At 36.6% G+C, this 19087-nt stretch overlaps 2 protein-coding genes across 2 annotated transcripts in view; both read left to right on the top strand.

The window, feature by feature from the left end:
- The window catches only part of LOC114516313, a 94680-nt gene that overhangs the window by 23843 nt on the left and 51750 nt on the right, over positions 1–19087 (top strand). Inside the window, exon 15 of the mRNA XM_028535749.1 lies at positions 1861–1925. Coding sequence (XP_028391550.1) covers positions 1861–1925 — 65 coding nt within the window. The remainder of the gene's footprint in view (positions 1–1860; positions 1926–19087) is intronic.
- The window catches only part of LOC114516310, a 42278-nt gene that overhangs the window by 19393 nt on the left and 3798 nt on the right, over positions 1–19087 (top strand). Inside the window, exons 2-8 of the mRNA XM_028535744.1 lie at positions 16328–16426; positions 17174–17264; positions 17411–17558; positions 17665–17786; positions 17982–18190; positions 18431–18623; positions 18745–18839. Of these exons, the coding sequence (XP_028391545.1) occupies positions 16422–16426; positions 17174–17264; positions 17411–17558; positions 17665–17786; positions 17982–18190; positions 18431–18623; positions 18745–18839 (863 nt within the window). The 5' untranslated portion in view covers positions 16328–16421. The remainder of the gene's footprint in view (positions 1–16327; positions 16427–17173; positions 17265–17410; positions 17559–17664; positions 17787–17981; positions 18191–18430; positions 18624–18744; positions 18840–19087) is intronic.

Here is a 19087-nt window from a genome sequence, read left to right as displayed (position 1 = left end):
CATCCATGTTTTACTCGTCATACGTACTCCAACGTACTACCGTTTTATCAATTACCCACTTTATTGCATACATCAGAGGTTAATTGGATGCAACAAAATTGGATCGTGTGAAGAGACGCTAAAATCATTCTCTTTCAGAAAAGAAACGAGGACGAGAAGAGCAAAAATGACACTTCAGGTATTCTCAAGGAAGGACAATTGAAGTAAAACTTTCCCTCACTTCCTCCCCTTAGCCTCTTATGCACGCATTATCATACGTTATTATTTATTTAAAACTAATTCACAGCCTTTTATTCCCTAACAGCCAACGTGTGGAACCGTCATTTCTAACGAACGACGTCATAGCGTCAAATATGCGCTGCTTTCCGCTGTCGCGTTCTTTGTACATCCGTACACGCACGTAAAACTTAAAATCATTTATTTTTAAAATGATACTTATGAAATCAACGATTGAATCTATAAATACATAGGGTTGGATTCTGTTAAAGATTTGGTGTGTTTTTTCTGCAATAAAAATAACTATATAACAACTTAGACGGTTCTTTTTATTCCAATCTATCGATTTTCTACTGATTCCTTCGTAAACCGATTATTTATTTCATGAATGAATATGAATGTGCACCCTCTTACGTTTAAGTACGCTGCTGCTCAGTGTGCCTAAGAATTTTCTATTCATATGCATGCAAATTTCACTCTCTCTAAAGACTGGAACAGTCAAACAGTTTCAATTGCAAACAACGTCAGTTTTTTTAGGGGGATATCGCACATCGATCTTATTCTTTAATATCTTACAATTCTTAAGCTAGAAGCTGCGCCCATCTGTACGGATTAGGAGTGAGAAAAGATGGTGTTTATACCATCAATCCTGACGGCCTAGAATCGTTTCAAGTCAGATGTAATATGAGCATCGACGGGGGAGGCTGGACCGTGTTTCAAAGAAGACAAGATGGAAGTCAAGATTTCTACCTTGGATGGTCAGACTATAAAGCAGGTTTTGGTGATCTTAACGGCAAGTTCTGGTTGGGCCTTGATAAAATACATCGTTTGTGGAAATCTGGCCAAAATCTTTTAAGAGTTGATTTGATGGATTTCAATCAGGGCCTTTTTTAACATATATACTGGGGGGGGCCAAGGCCCCCCCACCCTCAATGTTGGCCCCCCCAGTTCACTATTTTGGCCCCCCCAGTGAAAATCTCCTTTTTAAAAGATATTAACAAAAAATGAAGAATATTGAATAATTTAGCTCTGCGACAGTGTATTACTATTAGCACTCTTGTATTCTGTAACCCAACCTTTGTTGAATGTAATTCGACGAATGTTATTTGTCGAGACAGTCGAGCACGAAAACGGCTTAAATAGACAAATAGATTCATCAATGATCAATCATTTTTCTGTTGTAATGTGCAATATTTCAAATGCGTCTTTACCTTTACAAATATACATGGATATTTGAGTGTACAGAGATTATCCAGTTTAAAGAAAATATTCTTCAGACTGGAAAAACACTAAACTGTCAAATATACACTCCATTACTCCCTGTTGATATTGACACACATGTTGTACCTTTGATATTATTTTTGGTAAGACGTAGGTTAACTTTGTATTTTTTGTGCGTTTTCCATATTTTTATCTGAGATACAAATACAGTTTTTAGAATAAATTTGAAGGCTCAGAATATAGGAAATGGCGTTTCTTGACTATACTGATTTCAAAAATCTCCCGGGTGCCCCCTAGCTTTCGGCCATGATCGACATTCCTACTTCTTTCCGCTAGTGGGGAAGCCCTTTTTTGCCAATGGCCCACCCACTCAAAATTTCTTAAAAAAGGCCCTGATTTCAATGGCGCTAAACGTTACGCTAAATATGGAAAGTTTAGTGTGGCTGATGAATCAGACAAATACAGATTGAATATTGGCAATTATTCAGGTAAATCAAAGCCTGAGATAGATTTTGACTTCTTGACTTATTCGTACATACCTGACCAGCACCTATAGGTACGCAGTCATTGCACAAATCACGCTAATTTCAACAAAAATATATGTTTATATCAAGTCATTTAAGAACTATACATCACGCAGTTTATATAACGCCCAGGAAGATTTTAAACATTATATTTCATTGTTGTACGCTGGTTTTCACAGCTAATAACACCACCACTAGTTTTTGCATTGACCATATTAATTTTTATGCATTTTCATTATTTTTTTAATAATTCATTTTTTTATTATTTTCGCGTGGCCAAAAAACGAGCAGGTAATCAAGCGATTCGTAATAATCAATTATCTTGCATTCTATACCATAAGATCAATAAGTCTCTGTGGTACTTTTGGGGCACAATGCAAGATTATTACACATTTTGTCATTACGATTTGTTAAAGTTGAACTTTGTATTTGTTAATGAAATTAAGGATAACTAAGAATGACTTAAAAAGATTCCCTATTTCATATGAATATGTCTATAATATGACCACTAAAAACAGCATGGCCAAAAAATCGACCGATCGGTTGATAAAATTACCGACCTTCAAGATGATTTAGAGCTCCAACGATTGACAAATGCAGCAGGTTTTCAGTCGCGTGAATGAACGCAATCCAATCGATACCGTGCAGATTAGCCGTATAGAGATCGAGTAAACCAAACTGGTAAAATTGCAGGAAAGGCAGCCAATTTTGGTTTGCCTCGTCGAATTGAACCTACGTCGATGCGATTTAACGGCCATGTCTTCACCGCTACTACCCTACTTTGCATTTCATCATGCAAGATTTAAAAAGTAATATTAACCTTTAGTTAATTTTTTTTCCATTGAGAGTGTTATTGTATTTCTTAAAAGGTGACGCAAGTGATTCGCTGGCTCTTCACAACCAAATGCAGTTCTCAACCAAGGATAGTGACAATGATTCTTCGGGTGGTAATTGTGCTACGTACTACAAAAGTGCTTGGTGGTACAATGCATGTTATGATTCCGACCTCAATGGCCGGTACCTAGCTGCAGGTCAGAATGATAGCAGCGGAATATTATGGAACAGGTGGAACTCTTATTCTTTGAAAAAGACAGAGATGAAAATTCGTCCAAACCAGTTCTAAGAAAATTCTAAGAAGTTCTAAGAAAATTTTTTAACAGGGATATAAACTTATGCCAAGAGCATATCGTGTGTTGATTTTTTTAATTGTAAACAGAATAATGCACGCAAATCAATTTGTGATTGTTTACTATCATTCTATAGTCGCAAAAAATACTCTATTGATATAATAACGGTATAATAATAGACCTAGGTCAATGATAAGGTGAATCAATTATGACTTTTGGCACTTCACTCGATGCAGGTAAATTCTAGAGGTTTAAAGGTTCTTAATTTCGAGTGGAATTACACACACTTCAAATTCAAGCCAAGAACAGTTGATGGAAAAATGAGCCAACTATAGGTCCTCCGGCAGGAATCGAACCTACGCTTTTGCGATGCCGGTGCAATGCTCTTGCCACTCGAAATGAAGAACCTTTAAACCTCTAAGTCAATGATAGTTACTAAAGAGTATTATTATGTAAAAATTCAGACTTGTTCACATTAACTCGGTTATCCGATATTCAAAGAATTAGTCGGAGGTCTTTCTTCATACAGTCAAAAATGTTACAAGGCATCTACAAAATCTAAGGGGCTGCTTACATAAGCTTAGTTAGCCGAGATTCATGATAGTTACTATCGAAAAAGGTGAAATTTTGTAGTTGTGTCGGTAGAGATTTTTAATGTCTGAGCCCTCAAAAATATATTTATTATTCATTATTTGTAAACTTTCGTTTTCATTGATCGATTTGTATACCACGTGAGGGTATAGCATCGCCTCAATCTTTTTGTACAAACTACGCTCTTCGAGCTCGGTCTGTTTAAAAAGACCTGGAACCGATATTTCTTGGTAAGGACCTTGCGCTCGGTTAATAAAAATTATTCATATAAATCATCTTATTCAGCGTTTTCGACGTCAGGCTCATTGTCATTGCTTGTTAGAAAAAAAGAAAATGCAGTTTACTTGCTCTTATCAACAATTGCACTTTGTTCAACGATTTAATGTTTTCACTACGCAATATTCTCGTATTGACGCATTTGATACTATCATGCACTGAGTGATTTGATATTTAGCCCGCTTCTAAAATGGCAAACATTTTAGTACCAGCCTGCGATTCCACATAGGAATTAGGAAAGCGGTATACTCCATGAATGTAGGCCGTTTTTGTGACATCGCTGGGCATTTTAAGACACTGGTCCTCACGGATTACGACTAGTGTAAAACGTTTGCTAATAAATAAACGTTTGTCGAGCTTACATGAAGTTTTAGACAACACGAACGGCATGAGCAATGTCAAAAGACTGGGTCAAGGATTGTGATTGGTGAAAAACAAAAACTTTACTTCCGGTCAACGTACGTGTTGTCAAAAACTTTACTTGCTTGAGTTCATTAATGTTTTATTAGATTTATTATGATAATTATTAACATCATAATTACCAAAAAGCTAATGCGTAGAAGTACAGATTATCCATTCAGGACGACGTTTTACTCAGTCTAATTAAACTAAAAGGGATTTAAAACCCAGCACACGAGAGAAACTTGCTGAGCTAACAGACTCGCGAGGTATTTATTTAGCTCAGTTGATAGCTCTCATGTGCGGCGGGCTTGTACCACCAAGCTCCCCTCCATGTCTCAACACAATCACCACTCCAAACGTCATTGTCACTTTCCTTGGTTGAGAACTGCATTTGATTATGGATAGTAAGAGTGTCACCTGCGTCACCTTTTAAGAATATATAATAAAACACCTCAATGAAAAACAGTAAAAAATGGCTAACTTTTTTTCAGTTCGCCATTTAATATGACGATGATTATGTATGCTTATAAGTAGTGTAGATTTTTAGTTTTTAAAACATTCATTGCCCACATGCATAATTTACACTGAGAATCTATAGATCTTACTTTACCTAAATAACTGCCAATGTTTAATCTGTATTTGTCTGATTCATCAGCCACACTAAATGTTCCATACTTAGCGTAACGTTTAGCGCCCTTGAAATCCATCAAATCAATTATTAAAAAATTTTGGCCAGATTTGGACAAACGATGTATTTTATCAAGACCCAGCCGAAACTCGCCGTTAAGATCACCAAAGCCTGCTTTATAGTCTGACCATCCAAGGTAGAAATCTTGACTTCCCTCTTCTCGTCTTTGAAACACGGTCCCTCCTCCACCGTCGATGCTCATTTTTCATCTGACTTGGAACGATGAAAACTGACGTTGGCAATTGAAACTATTTGACTGTTCCAGTCTTTAGAGAGAGTTAAATTCGCATGTATATAAATAGAAAATTCTTGGGCAAACTGAGCAGCAGTGTACTTCAGCATATTCTATAAACGTAAGAGGGTGCACATTCATACATGCATTATTTAAACAATCGGTTTACGAAGGAATCAGTAAAAAATCGTAAGAGAGTTGGAATAAAAAGAACTTCTAAGTTACTATAAAACTGTTTTTATTGCTAAAAAAATCACCAAATCTTCAACATTATCTAACCCAAAGCATTCATAGATTCAATCGTTGATTTCATTTAAATTATTTTTAAGTTTTACGTGCGTGTACGAATGTAGAAAGAACGCGGCAGCGGAAAGCAGCGCTTATTTGACGCTATGACGTCGTTCGTTAGACATGACGGTTCCACACATGCATGGGCTGATAGGGATTAAAAGGCTGAGCATTAGTTTTAAATAAATAATAACGTATGATAATGCGTGCATAAGAGGCTAAGGGGAGAAAATTTACTTCAATTGTCCTTCCTTCCAACATCCATCAGAAGGGAATATGATCCAACAAAATTCGATTTGTGTGAAGAGACCTTTGGAAATGCAACGAGGTCGTCAACTGTGCTTACTTCGACAAGCAGTCGCTGAAATGACGCTTACATGCAATCAACAAAGCAGGTTATAAGTCAGCAGATCTGGGCGTAATTATGCTAGTTATGAATATATTTATACTCTATTCATTGCAATGCAAGCGTGTGCAGTCTGGTTTGGAAAAGAAAAAAAAAGACAAAAATCACGCACGAGTAGCAGGAGAAAGCCGCAACATTTTTGTCTTCTGAACACTGGAGCGTCCGCTGTGCATTACTGCAGTACACATGACGTGCGGAAAATTTCATTCTGTTACTTTTATATATCAACGACTAGACGTTGAATATTTTATCATTTTTATTGCGATGTCATACTCTTGTTGAATATTGCACTTATCGACTAATGCACTTAACGACTAATGCACAACCTCAATGGCCTGTACCTAGATGCGGGTCTGATGCATGACACTGGGATAGTATGGAGTTATTGGCACGATTATTCACTGAAAAAGACGGAGATGAAAATTCGTCCGAACCAGTTTTAAGATTAGGAGAGATAAACATATTGGCTTCCAAAAACGTTACGTTTGTAGGGTTTTTGAATCGTAAACAGAACAATGCATGAAAACCCGGTATAATAACTTATTTAGTGATAGTTAACGAGAACACCATAATTATATTATAGATATATATATCAATTCTTTAAAACTGTTGATTAAAACCATAGTTTGAACAATCATAAGAAGTGTTCAGCACTACAAGAGCTAGTAATGGTGGACAACTGATGTGGTAATGCACTCGCAGTACAACAGCTTTACTTATAAGTAATAACGCTATTTTGAGATTGAGAAAAAATAGACAATTTAAACTGAAATCCTAACTGATAACTGATTGTACTGGTACTATAAAGTTTGTGTGTGTTTCCAGGGTAACGAGGGAGCGCCGAACTAGCTTGCCTGCAATTTCGCCAATTTTGCCATGCCAGCTGCATGCCGAGTTTTTTACATTTGAACATTAAATAGTTAACTTACATCTCCCCGTGCAAAAATATATTACTTTTTGCTTTAAATTTCTCCAATGAGGAGTTTATTGTATTTCTTATAAGGTGACGCAGCTGATTCTCTTACTTTCCTCAATCAAACGGAGTTCGCTGCCAAGGGTACGACAATGATGTTTATGGAACTAATTGTGCAACATATTGTAAAGAAGCTTGGTGGTACAACAACTGTCATCATTCCAACCTCACAGACCTGTACCTGAAATGGCACAGGTGGCACCCTAGCATCCTTTATTCAATGAAAAGGACAGAGACGAAAATTCGTCCTAACCAGTTTAAAGAAAAGGACTAGCTTTAGCAGGGACATACACATATTTACTGGCAAAAACATCAAATTTTTTGATTGCTTTAATTGTTAACAGAATAATGCGTGCAAATCAATTTGTGATTGTTTACAACTACCATTCTAGTCGGTCGTAATAATTAAGGGCTGTTTTCATCTGAGTCCGGTTATCCAAGATTCAAGGGACAATTTTTGAATTTTTAAGTCTTTATGAAACCTAAAAAGCACATGCTATGCGATTGTTCGGGTGACAACACGACTGCCAGGATCATTTTGTACCCCCCCCCCTTTCAACACTTCAAAATCATTTCACGCTTCGTTAAATCTCGGCTAAACGGGATCATGTAAAAAGCCCCAAACTAAAAGGTATATTACACGTTTGAAACTGCTGATTAGAATGGTTTCTGAAACAAGCATGACTGCGACTTCCTTATTTTTACGTGGCCCCGGCCGCAATTGACATCTGGTGATTACTATGCGGTTGCTTTCTTTCCAAGAAAGTAAAGGTTAATTTTTACCTCCACTCTTCAATTAATTTTACAGCCAGTTGCGAAAAAAATGCCTATGGTTTGTCTTCCTTTCCAATATAAATCTAACGAAAAAGTTGGAGGTCATGATCAGTCTAACAGTTTCAATCCATAAGTATTTTGCAAATAGTACGACCCCGTTTTTGGCATCTTACAACGTATAATTCACGAACGAACGAAGCTCGCCTGAAAATCACTTTGTGGAGATTTGTTCCTCTACTAATAATTAACAAATCTACATCAGTTACACAATTTTTACTCAGTGATATTCACTGAGACTGAGGCGAATCATTATTTCAGCATAATTATAAAGGTCATCGCAAGGTGATCCAGTGCCACAAAATTACAATTAATGAAAAATTGAAGGGAAACAAGACTTACGGCTGTATTCTAAAAGCTCACTCACACTCACACTCAAGTTAAACTCGAGTGAGCTGCTCCCAAGTGTGATTGAAGTGTGAGAATAAGTGGAGTGTGAGTATAACTTTGCACTTTGAAAGGGGTTACTCATTTGTTAAGCAAACTGGTCAAATTGGATTCCAAAAGCTTACTCAAGTGTGACTAACTGGAGTGCAGTTCAGTAAACAATCATGTATATAAGAGTTTGATTTTCTCAGCTGTGTCCAAAGACAACGTGCAGTGAGATGTCCCAAGGCAGGCAGTATTTTTCACAACTAGAAAAGTCACTTCTTACAGAGTTTATAGTGGCAAAATACAAAGACGTCCTGGAAAGTAAAAGAAATTATTTTAGGAACAATATTCCAGAAAAACGCGTTGTGGGAAACGTTATCGCAAGAATTAGAAATTAGCCATTGTCGCCCAATAAAATACCATGAATGTCCCCTCGTTCAAACTTTGCACATAAGCGACTGTTATCAAAAATTCTCGCATCGTGAACGCTACCTGACCAGCGTGTGACAATATTATTTAGAATTTCCAAACTGATTTGCTCCGGAAACAACTTGCACGTTAATGGAAAGATACCCTTTTCGATTTCGATACAGTTCTGCATTTTGACCCCTGGGAGATGTAATTTTAACGTGGGTGCAGTCTATTGCTCCAACAACGTTGGGAAATCCACCAACCCGCCAGAAATTAAGCTTGCTTTGCTGTAGCATATTCTCATTAGGGAATGTTATGAGATTATTCTTTAGACGAGCAATAGCTTCCGACACGCGTTTTATAATGGGACTTGCTGATGACTGGGATATTTCACATAAGTCAGCACATGCTAACTGGAACGTACCAGTCGCATAAAATCGGAGAGTTATCAGCAGTTGAATATCAGCGGGAGTAGGTCTTCCCCTGTCGTTATGTGCAGGTATATGTGGTCGAATAATTCGCAGCAACTCCTGAAAAGCATCTTTTGTTAACCTATATCTCCTTCTAAATTGCTCATCGTCATACGTGTCTATATTGAACGTATATGTCTTTCGTTTATTTCTGTTATTGAATATAATATCATCGACGGCATTCAGTCTATTTAGCCATCTGCCGGCCATGTTTTTATGACATACACACTCGTGAGTGCAGGTCAAGGGAGGTATACATTTCACTCACACTTCACTCCATTTTTAGGCCTCATTGGAGGGTGAGTAACGTCTTTGAATGACTGGAGTATGAGTGTAACAATAAACTCAATGAGTTCGAGGGGGATCTCATTGAGTTGTAAGTTTCACTCATTGAGCATAAGCGTCCACTCGTTAAGGTGGCTCCCTACAATTTTTTAAAATATTGGAAACTTGTGGTTTTAAATTTAAAATTTTGGCACGAGATTTCTTGCTAAGGAAAGGAAATTTCCCTAATATATTAACCAACATTCTAAAAGTCAGAAATTGCGCATAAGCATGACGTCATTACCGTTGTTATGGTAACAATGGCGATTCAATATGGCCGACATTTTACCTATTCACGCATTTTACTCGAAAACAAGTTCGGTTACCCCAATTTTTTATTCTATAAAAAGTTTTTTTACAAAAAAATGGAAATTTTGAGCAAGTTTAAAAAAATTCTATAGAGCCAAAATTATTAAAAATTAAGAAACGTGATTTTTCGTTACAGAAATTTTTTGGCTTTATAGAATTTTTTTAAACTTGCTCAAAATTTCCATTTTTTTGTCAGAAAACTTTTTATAAAATAAAAAATTGGGGTAACCGAACTTGTTTTCGAGTAAAATGCGTGAATAGGTAAAATGTCGGCCATATTGAATCGCCATTGTTACCATAACAACGGTAATGACGTCATGCTTATGGGCAATTTCTGACTGTTAGAATGTTGGTTAATATATTTAGGAAATTTCCTCTCCTTAGCAAGAAATCTCGTGCTATAATTTTAAATCAAGACCACAAGTTTTCATATTTTAAAAAATTGTATCGAGCCACCTTAAGTGTGAGTGTGAGTGAGCTTTTAGAATACAGGCGTTAGTCTTCCTAATCGATTCTGGATATTTTTTCTCTGAGAATATCTAATAAACGCGAGAATAATGTTATTCATTGAACCTAGAGAGAAAAATACGAGGTAAAAAACGAAAGAGGCCTAGCCACAGATTAACAACCAGATGTCTCTCTTTTGACTAAAAAACGTGAGCAATTCTTACTGCGCATCGCCTCCTGCGCATGTTTAGCAAGTAACTAGAGCCTTCCACTTCGGCATTTCGCTTATTTCAAAATGGATTTACAAAAGATTAATGATGTTATCAGCACTGAAACACCTCATATCAATTAAATTTATTTATATTCATCACTCAATTTCACCACACGACGTCTAACAGCCATCCTATTGTCTAAAATGAAATTAAGTGAAACTTTATATCGAGAGTCAGCGATCGGAGATGTACGTTTCCAAAACATCAAGGATCAATTTGACTCTTCAGAAGATTTCTGATTACTCAGTGGCACAAGTCATAGTTATAACACACAGTTTTAACACCGCTTTCATTCAAGAGGCTTATCTTGGACGTTCCCATTGTTCCATTTGATATCAGCGATCAGGTAAAATTATTTCATTGCTTTGATGTTAGTAAAATATAACATGGAAAAGAGTAGAAAACTGCTAGTGCTGCACTACATGCTGGGAGTTAGACAACAAAGAACAACAGCATTTGTACTTCAATAACGCAGTAGATTTGCTTTAGACCGTCCTTGCTTCATTCAGATACCAGGGATTCATAGAAAATCTCAACTGTATCATCATGAGGAGTCGAAACACGTCATTACTATAGATGTCGTTCGCGCCTACTCATGTATAATGATATTTCGGGTTGGAACGTAACTATATTAGGTTCTGAAATCCCACAATCCCGACCATGCAACATGGATTACCTCATGCTGCAACATCTTCTTTAAGGGTCTTTAAATTGCTGCTCTCGTATATCTCAAAAGGCTAAAATCTATCGCGCATGTAGATGTGTTATAAAATTTAGTGGAAACAAAAGACGGTCATGTCACGACCATAAATTATGTTATGAAAACTATGGCTGTATTCCTGATGACCTAATCTCATTAAAATAATTATTGGACATATAATCAAAGAATAGCGAGAGATATGCATGTCACTTAAGAATATAGAAGGATGATCATCGATACGAACAGCAGCTTTTAAAATTTCAGCACTGCAGGCTACTCATAAAACATACGATAGCATGCAATTAGTAAACGTCGGATGAAATTGTACCAAGCTATTAGTTTAAACCATTAATAAATATTTACTGCATGTAATGTGTGAAAACGATTAAAACTAAGAAAATCGCATAATTTTGGCACATTCTAATAGAATGTGTGAGACGTAAAATGATATATCTGAAAAGGAATTAAGATCTTTTGCCGGACAAAAATGAACAGTTGTTTATTTATATAACCTTGCCCGGTTTAAGATTCACGACATGTAATGTGTAAGTCATATCAGGTTGTAATCGTGGACCGGCTTAAAATTTCAGGCCTAAAAATTTGACGACAATCGCTTCAGTGAAGTCTCGTGACAGTTTGTTTCGGAAATGCCATAAAAATTCAACAGTGCTTTTAAATTATTGCAATAACATGTGTCCCATACATTGTGTTTGTATCCATTTAAATTATACTATAGGGCAGTAGGCCTGTATAAACAAAGTCCCGCGTCCATACGATGCCAGAAGAATTTGAAAACGCAAGAATATTTTTTCGATCACCTGTACCGTCAACACGTATCCGGCGTTATCGACCACTGAAAAGGGAAGAATCTAAAAACGCTCTCAAGAGTAAAGGAAGTTAAAAGCGACGGCTGAGCGGATACGTGTGGACGGCTTTGCCGGATAAATAGGGACTTTACGATTCACGACGCGGCCATGCAGCTTGACGACGTGCTTGGAAAAGACACATCACACGCGAGACAATAGGTATGCATAAATTGTGGTCCCACGACAGCGTTGTCATTCTCACGACGCGCCTTAAAATCAGGCATTTTCACAGCCTTTCCAGGACATGAAAGCAACGGTTTCATAGCTTGTAGGAAGCTGCGATAACAGCTAGACATCGGAGGTTCTTAGCACAATTGAGACGTTTGTATGAATATTTAAAAGTCCTGGCAGCATAATAATTTGTCGTAGCTTATTTCTAGCAAAATAATTGACAAGCGTCGTCGAGCTAACTGCGTCGTAGATCGTAAACTCCCAAATTTGAAAACGATGACTTCACGTATCAAAAAGCTTCCATATTAACCAAGCTTGTTTTAAGTCTTAGTGGCTTTTTCTCAAGTTTGCATTCCTACATTAGTGTCAAATGAGTCTTCTTTAGCTTATTTTCATCTTGAGTGAAATCTTCGGCAATCCTTTTAGAATTTGCGGAGAATTATGCCCAAATTGTCGGAGTATGGTTACACACATTTTTTATACACGACATGAATTTAATTAATAGATACTCGACAACAATAATATTTAGGAGCGAATTGAAGTTAATGAATTCACGGCAACCAGGTATATAATCCATCGTAATTATCGCGACTCTGGTTTTATTAAATGAAAGTGATTAATCAGATCACCCCTGATGAAGACACTAGACCGGAGTGTTGAAAGTTGGGTCGTGAAAGTTAATCTTTGTGTGGTGATCACTATCATTTAAAAAAAACAGGGTCGCAATAATTACGAATGAATATTTAGGAGCTCAAGCTTGTTGTGTGTCGAAACTAAGTTCTCATTCTTGTTTTTTGCTTCGGTTTTGGTAGATGTTTGTTTTTAATTTAACATCCCACATGTGACACGCAGGCGGAAAACATGAAGGTGTCTTCCGAGATCAAATAACCTATTTTAACGAAGAAATATTTTTGCGTTTTCAAATTCTACTGGATCGTGCAGACGTAGCCAAAGGCGCTGCCTAATATAAAATGTGCTTATATAGTTTGACTAATGGTCGTGTTTCTTGGTTGAGAAGGCGGCGTCGTGGGTGAAGTGACAAATAAAACGCTTTCGTCTTTTTATTTTTGATATAAGGAACACTATCCTGCTAAATTTTTAGCTTTAAGTCTTCTATTTAAGTCACGTTTGATAAGTTCGCCGGAATCTTGCATTGCGAGAACGAAATACATTATTTTCAATAACCGATAGTGTGCGCCATAGAAAGTATCAATCTTCTTCTGCGCATACATTCTACACTTCTTTTGCACGCAATTACTACAATGGTCCTCCTAATAGGATATTATTAGGACATTATTAGGACATTATAATCAGTATTATATAATTAGGACAGGGCATTATTAGGACATATTATTAGCATTTTATTAGCATAATATACATTATACTCTAAATGCATCAATATATTCCTTAGTGAGAAAAACATGCGTGTGAAACATGTGCATGTTTATACCTAATACAACTCTAAAACCAGACCACGATTGAACCTTACGATATATAGACTTCAGCTAAGACTACTTTCCCTCACCCGAAAGACGCTTTCAACATAAAAAATATCATTTCGCGAGAAAAATATCGTGCGTGATCATGAAAAACCAGTTTTGGAACTCTTTTGAAAACATATTCCTGACTAACATCATATATTCTACTAACGGTTATCATCATCTATGAATTTTCAACAGTTAATTTTAATAATTTATCGCGTTTTAACCATCTAAGAAGACAAAAGATAGATATATGCTCATGCGCGAAGTGAGTATGATTAGCGAGTGATAAGTATACCGTCTCTCTTAAAATGGGAGAATTTATTGAAATCTATAATTGCACTGATGAAGGCCCGGGTTAAGGGACCGAAAGCTTTGCAGCATTAAACATTTACGTGGTGTATACCTACAAGCCAATTTAGAGTATAATTAAATGTCACCATACCAAATTACAAGAATATTCACTGCTGTTATTATAAAGAGTATATGTGTACACATGTCGTGTTAAATATTTGGGCCCACAGTAATAAGCTTTCAGGATACATTATTGAGATTATTATTCATAACATTTCGGCCAATCACCCGGTCATTCTCGTCCCCATGCAGGGCCGGGCTCCATGTGCGGAGAGCAACGGGACCAGGATGGACAGATTTTGGCAGTTTTATGCTAGTTTCGGTGATTCGGTCGGATGTACATAAATCAGACCCACTTGATTTTAATAATTACAAAATTTATTCCAGGAGGGGGCAACCTAACATGATATGAGCAGTTTGCTTATAAAATATTCATAATTATATGGTCACACTGCTGGGACGAGGTGTCTCCTGGTCTAACTTAATTTCGTCAAGGTCAGCAGTCAATTACTTCAAGAATTTCAAGCAAACAACCGAAAAATAGTGGGTTGAATAAATGATTATACAAATATAGTTAATTGCTTTGTTTGGAATTATTTCTAAACGCATGCAGTAAGCTGTATTTTAAAAATAACTTCAAGCTACAAAAACATTCAATCACACTTCAATGACTTCAAGCAAGAAAATATGATCACAGTATAAGTGAATAACTTTAAATTTATGTTCCTACCGTCATTGAACACAAGTCTGTGTCCAAATTTACAAATTCTCCAGATTTAACGCCAAAGGATTGTTCGCACACACGACTGCTTTATTTTCTCGCCCACTTTGCCAGTCTTCAAATATGCGAACTCCCCAACGATTTTAAAGCGCGTTGTTTGTGGTATGGAATTTATCACGTTCTATATCGTAATTTTCCGGCACGCTTTGAGGATCTCGAAATCTTCTCTTTCTGCTGCTAAAAGCCACCCTTTGCTCACACGGAGGCGAAGGAATAGCGAGCTTTAGCAGTGACTACGAGTACGACTACGAGTACGAGATTCGTCATTATCGCGCGTTGTTTGCTTACGCCATCAGTCAAAACTCGTAGTCGTTGGGCTTTCGAGTACGAAGTTTATCAAAAAACTCGTACTCAAAAGCCCGGCGACTACGAGTTTTGACTGATGGCGTAAGCAAACAACGCACGAGAATGACGAATCTCGTACTCGTAGTCGTACTCGTAGTCACTGCTAAAGCTCCCTAATACTAAATCTAGTCCGAACAACAACGGCTCTATTTCCTTCCTTTGTCATTCACGCATTCGCTTGATTGAAAACCCTAAATCCCTACTCATTGCCTCAATAGTATGAATATCCTCTAATGATGTGTGATAAGCTATTTCAAATCCTCGTTAGTGTTTTAGACTCGGCTTCGAAATTCCAAAGTGGCACGAGCAATGGTTGACCGCGCCTATTCAATGTTAATGGCACTTGGATTTAGAAATGATTTAATTTGCGGGCGTAAAGCTTTTGTTGGAATTTGAATGCATGATCAACGCAGTAGTTTGTAGATAGCATAGTTATTAGGTCGAGACATTCAAATGAAGCGTCTTGCTTTCAATTGGGGCTAGCATGCATATATAATATCAAGGCAATCAGATTATAACAAAGGCTTGATTTCAATAGAGGGGACTTCTTTTAAGACACCCTATAGAAACTCACCCTGTAAAAGCTCACCCTTTAAAAGTCGAGTGCTACAAATCTTAATTTATTTACCCTCATGCATCAACTTTACTCAAAGATATTTGATTAAAAATTTAAAAGAAATATTGGAGTATTGCGCATTCGTGTTTAGTGTGATTTTCATTCCAAAAATTTGGCACATATAGTGGAAAATAAAAACGGGACACGGCGTATTAAACTCAAATTCTGATTAATTAATAATAAGATACACCAAATCTACAACACCGACGTGAAGTAATACCGTCTTCAATTCCACAGTTGCACAACACGAAAAAAAAATTATAGAATTCTTTGGTAAAGAAGGTCAGTAAAATTTAGATGGTATGTAAAACTAATTCACACTGGGTTCCTAACACTAAAGGCTGACTTCATGTCACGTCCGCGTCGTAGGTCGGAAAGAAGTATGATATTGTTTAGCGTACGGAATGTTTAGATACTTTTTAGCTTATTCTCGCACGTATTCCCGTAATTCAGTCTTTGTAAGTATAACTGCAAGGTTTGTGAAATATTAAACTATCTGTATCAATCTAATGGCATGAATAATGACCGAAGTTTCGGGTAATGGTGCGATTAAATTAAACATTATATGGAAATGACAGATCGAGATGACAGATCGATTTTCAGAATGTCATAAATTTTTGAATTATTTTTCAGATCTTTTATCACTCACTTGTAAGGTCGGAAACAGTTTAGTTAGCCGCGTCTATTTCAGAAGCGTTTTGTAGGAATTAACGTCGTTGAATGTGATATGAGGTAAGTTTACATTCTACTTTGATTTTCACGGAAAAAACTACGACGTCGACGGCCAAGACGGCAAATTGAGTGCATGTGTAACGAATGTTTGTGATATTTATATGACGCAGTCGAAATGGACTTGTAATAATTGTTTTAGAGCGTTTTTGTTGTTCATCGTCGAAAATCTCAGTTGCAATCCCATTACTAACAAAACGTTTCAGAAAAATAAATTGTGCGTTGTATAGCATAGTTTTGCTGATTTAACGACATCCGTTTCAGCCATAAATATAACACAGAACTTGCTTCAGAATTAATTCAACACATATTAATAACATAAATATTTGGTATTTGAGTGTGTTTATCACAATCGTCTATATCAATATGTGCCCAGATGAGAAATCATAACGCATATTGTGTTGTGTTGTGCATTAAAAGATTTAAAACCACGCAACCGCCATTATAACTATAAATTCATTCATTTCATTGTGAAAAGCTAATGTTATAAGTATTTTTAAGTCTTGTATGCACGTCTAGCATGTCCTGACCCGAGTGTCCTCGGCTCTAAGGTTTGACTATCTATATACTGTAATATATACTGTAAACAGTGGAATGCCATTTAGTGTATGGTAAAGATAAGACATAACACTACTTGGAAGTGGAGTAATGTTTGTACTGATTTTCAAATCAAAACTGGTAAACCAATATAGCTAAGTATTCAGTATTTTTTCTTGTTTTTTACCGTACGAAAACAACTTTCTCGTATAGCGCAATAAACATGCTCCGTTTTAAACTGCTGGTAATTAATCTCCTCATTGTCCTGATCTCATGGATCTCATTTGTCTCTCCTGAAAAAAAGGTCAGATAATCTCGAGGTTAATTATTTTATTATTTGTTATTTGTTATCTCATCATTGTTCTTTTCAATTTAATTCACTAAACAAAGTTGTTTCTCTCGAATCGTCCAAGCGGAATCAAAATCAAATTTGTTGATGTATCTTGACAGATTGTGGACATTCAAACAGGTTATGATCCTGGCTCGTGTAGCAAGAAGAAACGTGGTTTGTTAAAATTGATAAAGGATCGTTCTAACAATGATAAACTGTTAATTTGCGCTGAACAAAATGGAGTTAATGCCTGGAAAACAACGGACGGTAAAGTTCCGAGTGTAACGTGTTCTGAAAGTTCCAGAACTCTCTGTCAATTCACGACCATTTGGGTAGTTTTTCGAACCGCAATCATCAATCATTTCCATTCTAGGTTCCAGTCCCTCTGGCGAATATTTCAATCCCGGCTACGACTGCACGGATATTCTGAATAAGAATTTTGAGTCTCGAGATGGATTTTATTGGATAAATTTGAATCGAGGTGCTCCCATGAGGGTTGGTAAATTTTATATATTCCGCCGGTTTTGCCCGATGCATTTCTTTTGTAAGTGGAATAGCTGACAAATGATAATAGAAATCCGACGGGCAGAACTGGATATATAAATACCCCCCTCAATCATCGTTCTAGTTACGCCCTAGATCAAGCAGTTCTATTTTCTGCCCATTCTTAATTGCTCATTTTTACCGCAGGTCTATTGTGACATGACAACAGATGGAGGAGGATTTGCGCTGATTGGTAAACTCAACAGTTCTGTAACATGGAAAGTTCCATCAAAAAACACAACAGTTGATCCATTTGGTGAATCTCAGTGGTCCAGTGATCTCGGTGACGCTCAAGTTCTTGATTTCAGAATACAAATATCAACCACGGAAAACTTAGCTAATGCGAATGCTCACTGGTAATAATAGATTAAATTTATTGTCTGTTGAAAATCTAATATCAAATCTCCAAACTGCTTTGAGTCACATACAACCACGGTACATCAAGACTGAAAACACCCTCATAAGAAATCTGTCAATCTAAGATCAAATTATTCCATCGCTTGAGTCTTCAATATTCCAGTAACTGAATATTTATGCACTCAAACCATCTTTCTAAACCAAAACATCTTCCTAAAAATTTTTCCTTACATTGGCAGGTCCTACAGACTGCGAAATACACGTCCTCTTAAAAATATCATGATTGTTAATCAGGGGGGTTGTGGAGCAACATCACCAGGCATTGGTGACATCGCTTATATCAAAGATCTCCGGACTGAGAAAATTGTCGCGACAAAATTTCGCTGCTCACAGTTTGGAACACATCAACACTTTTTTCTAAAAATTGGATGGGTTAGTATTTAACGTTGTTGTTCATTGTCCTGTTTAGAATTTTAGTGATAGTTCAACGAGCATTTTTCATTTGCTTCGCTCCTGAAATACACAAATCAAATACATTTTCATTTATTTTCAGGCAATGATGAACGAATGCTTCGAAAAACAATGTCCCCAAGGTTTTGCTTTTCACCCAAAGTTTCCAATTCAAACTGACTCGTCAGGGTCTTTCAGGTATAACTTGGCAACGACATTTGGATGCACTAACCGTATCTTATTTCCATACGGGTCCCTGTTTTCGATCAAGGAGGCAAAAGGGGATGCTGATTTGGAATTAATTTTAACAACTATACCATGTCAAAAGGAAAATTGCACTTCTTACTCAACGGTTCTAAAACATTTTTGTTAAATTATCGGAATGATGTATTCCGGATATATTGCTTTTAAAAAAACTTGTTATGAAGGATTTTTTTTATCATAAC

This window comes from Dendronephthya gigantea, unplaced genomic scaffold, assembly GCF_004324835.1.
Source record: "Dendronephthya gigantea isolate DGI-Jeju-01 unplaced genomic scaffold, DenGig_1.0 000005F, whole genome shotgun sequence".
NCBI classification, from domain to species: Eukaryota; Metazoa; Cnidaria; class Anthozoa; order Malacalcyonacea; family Nephtheidae; genus Dendronephthya; species Dendronephthya gigantea.
This window is presented reverse-complemented; position numbering and strand designations above follow the sequence as displayed.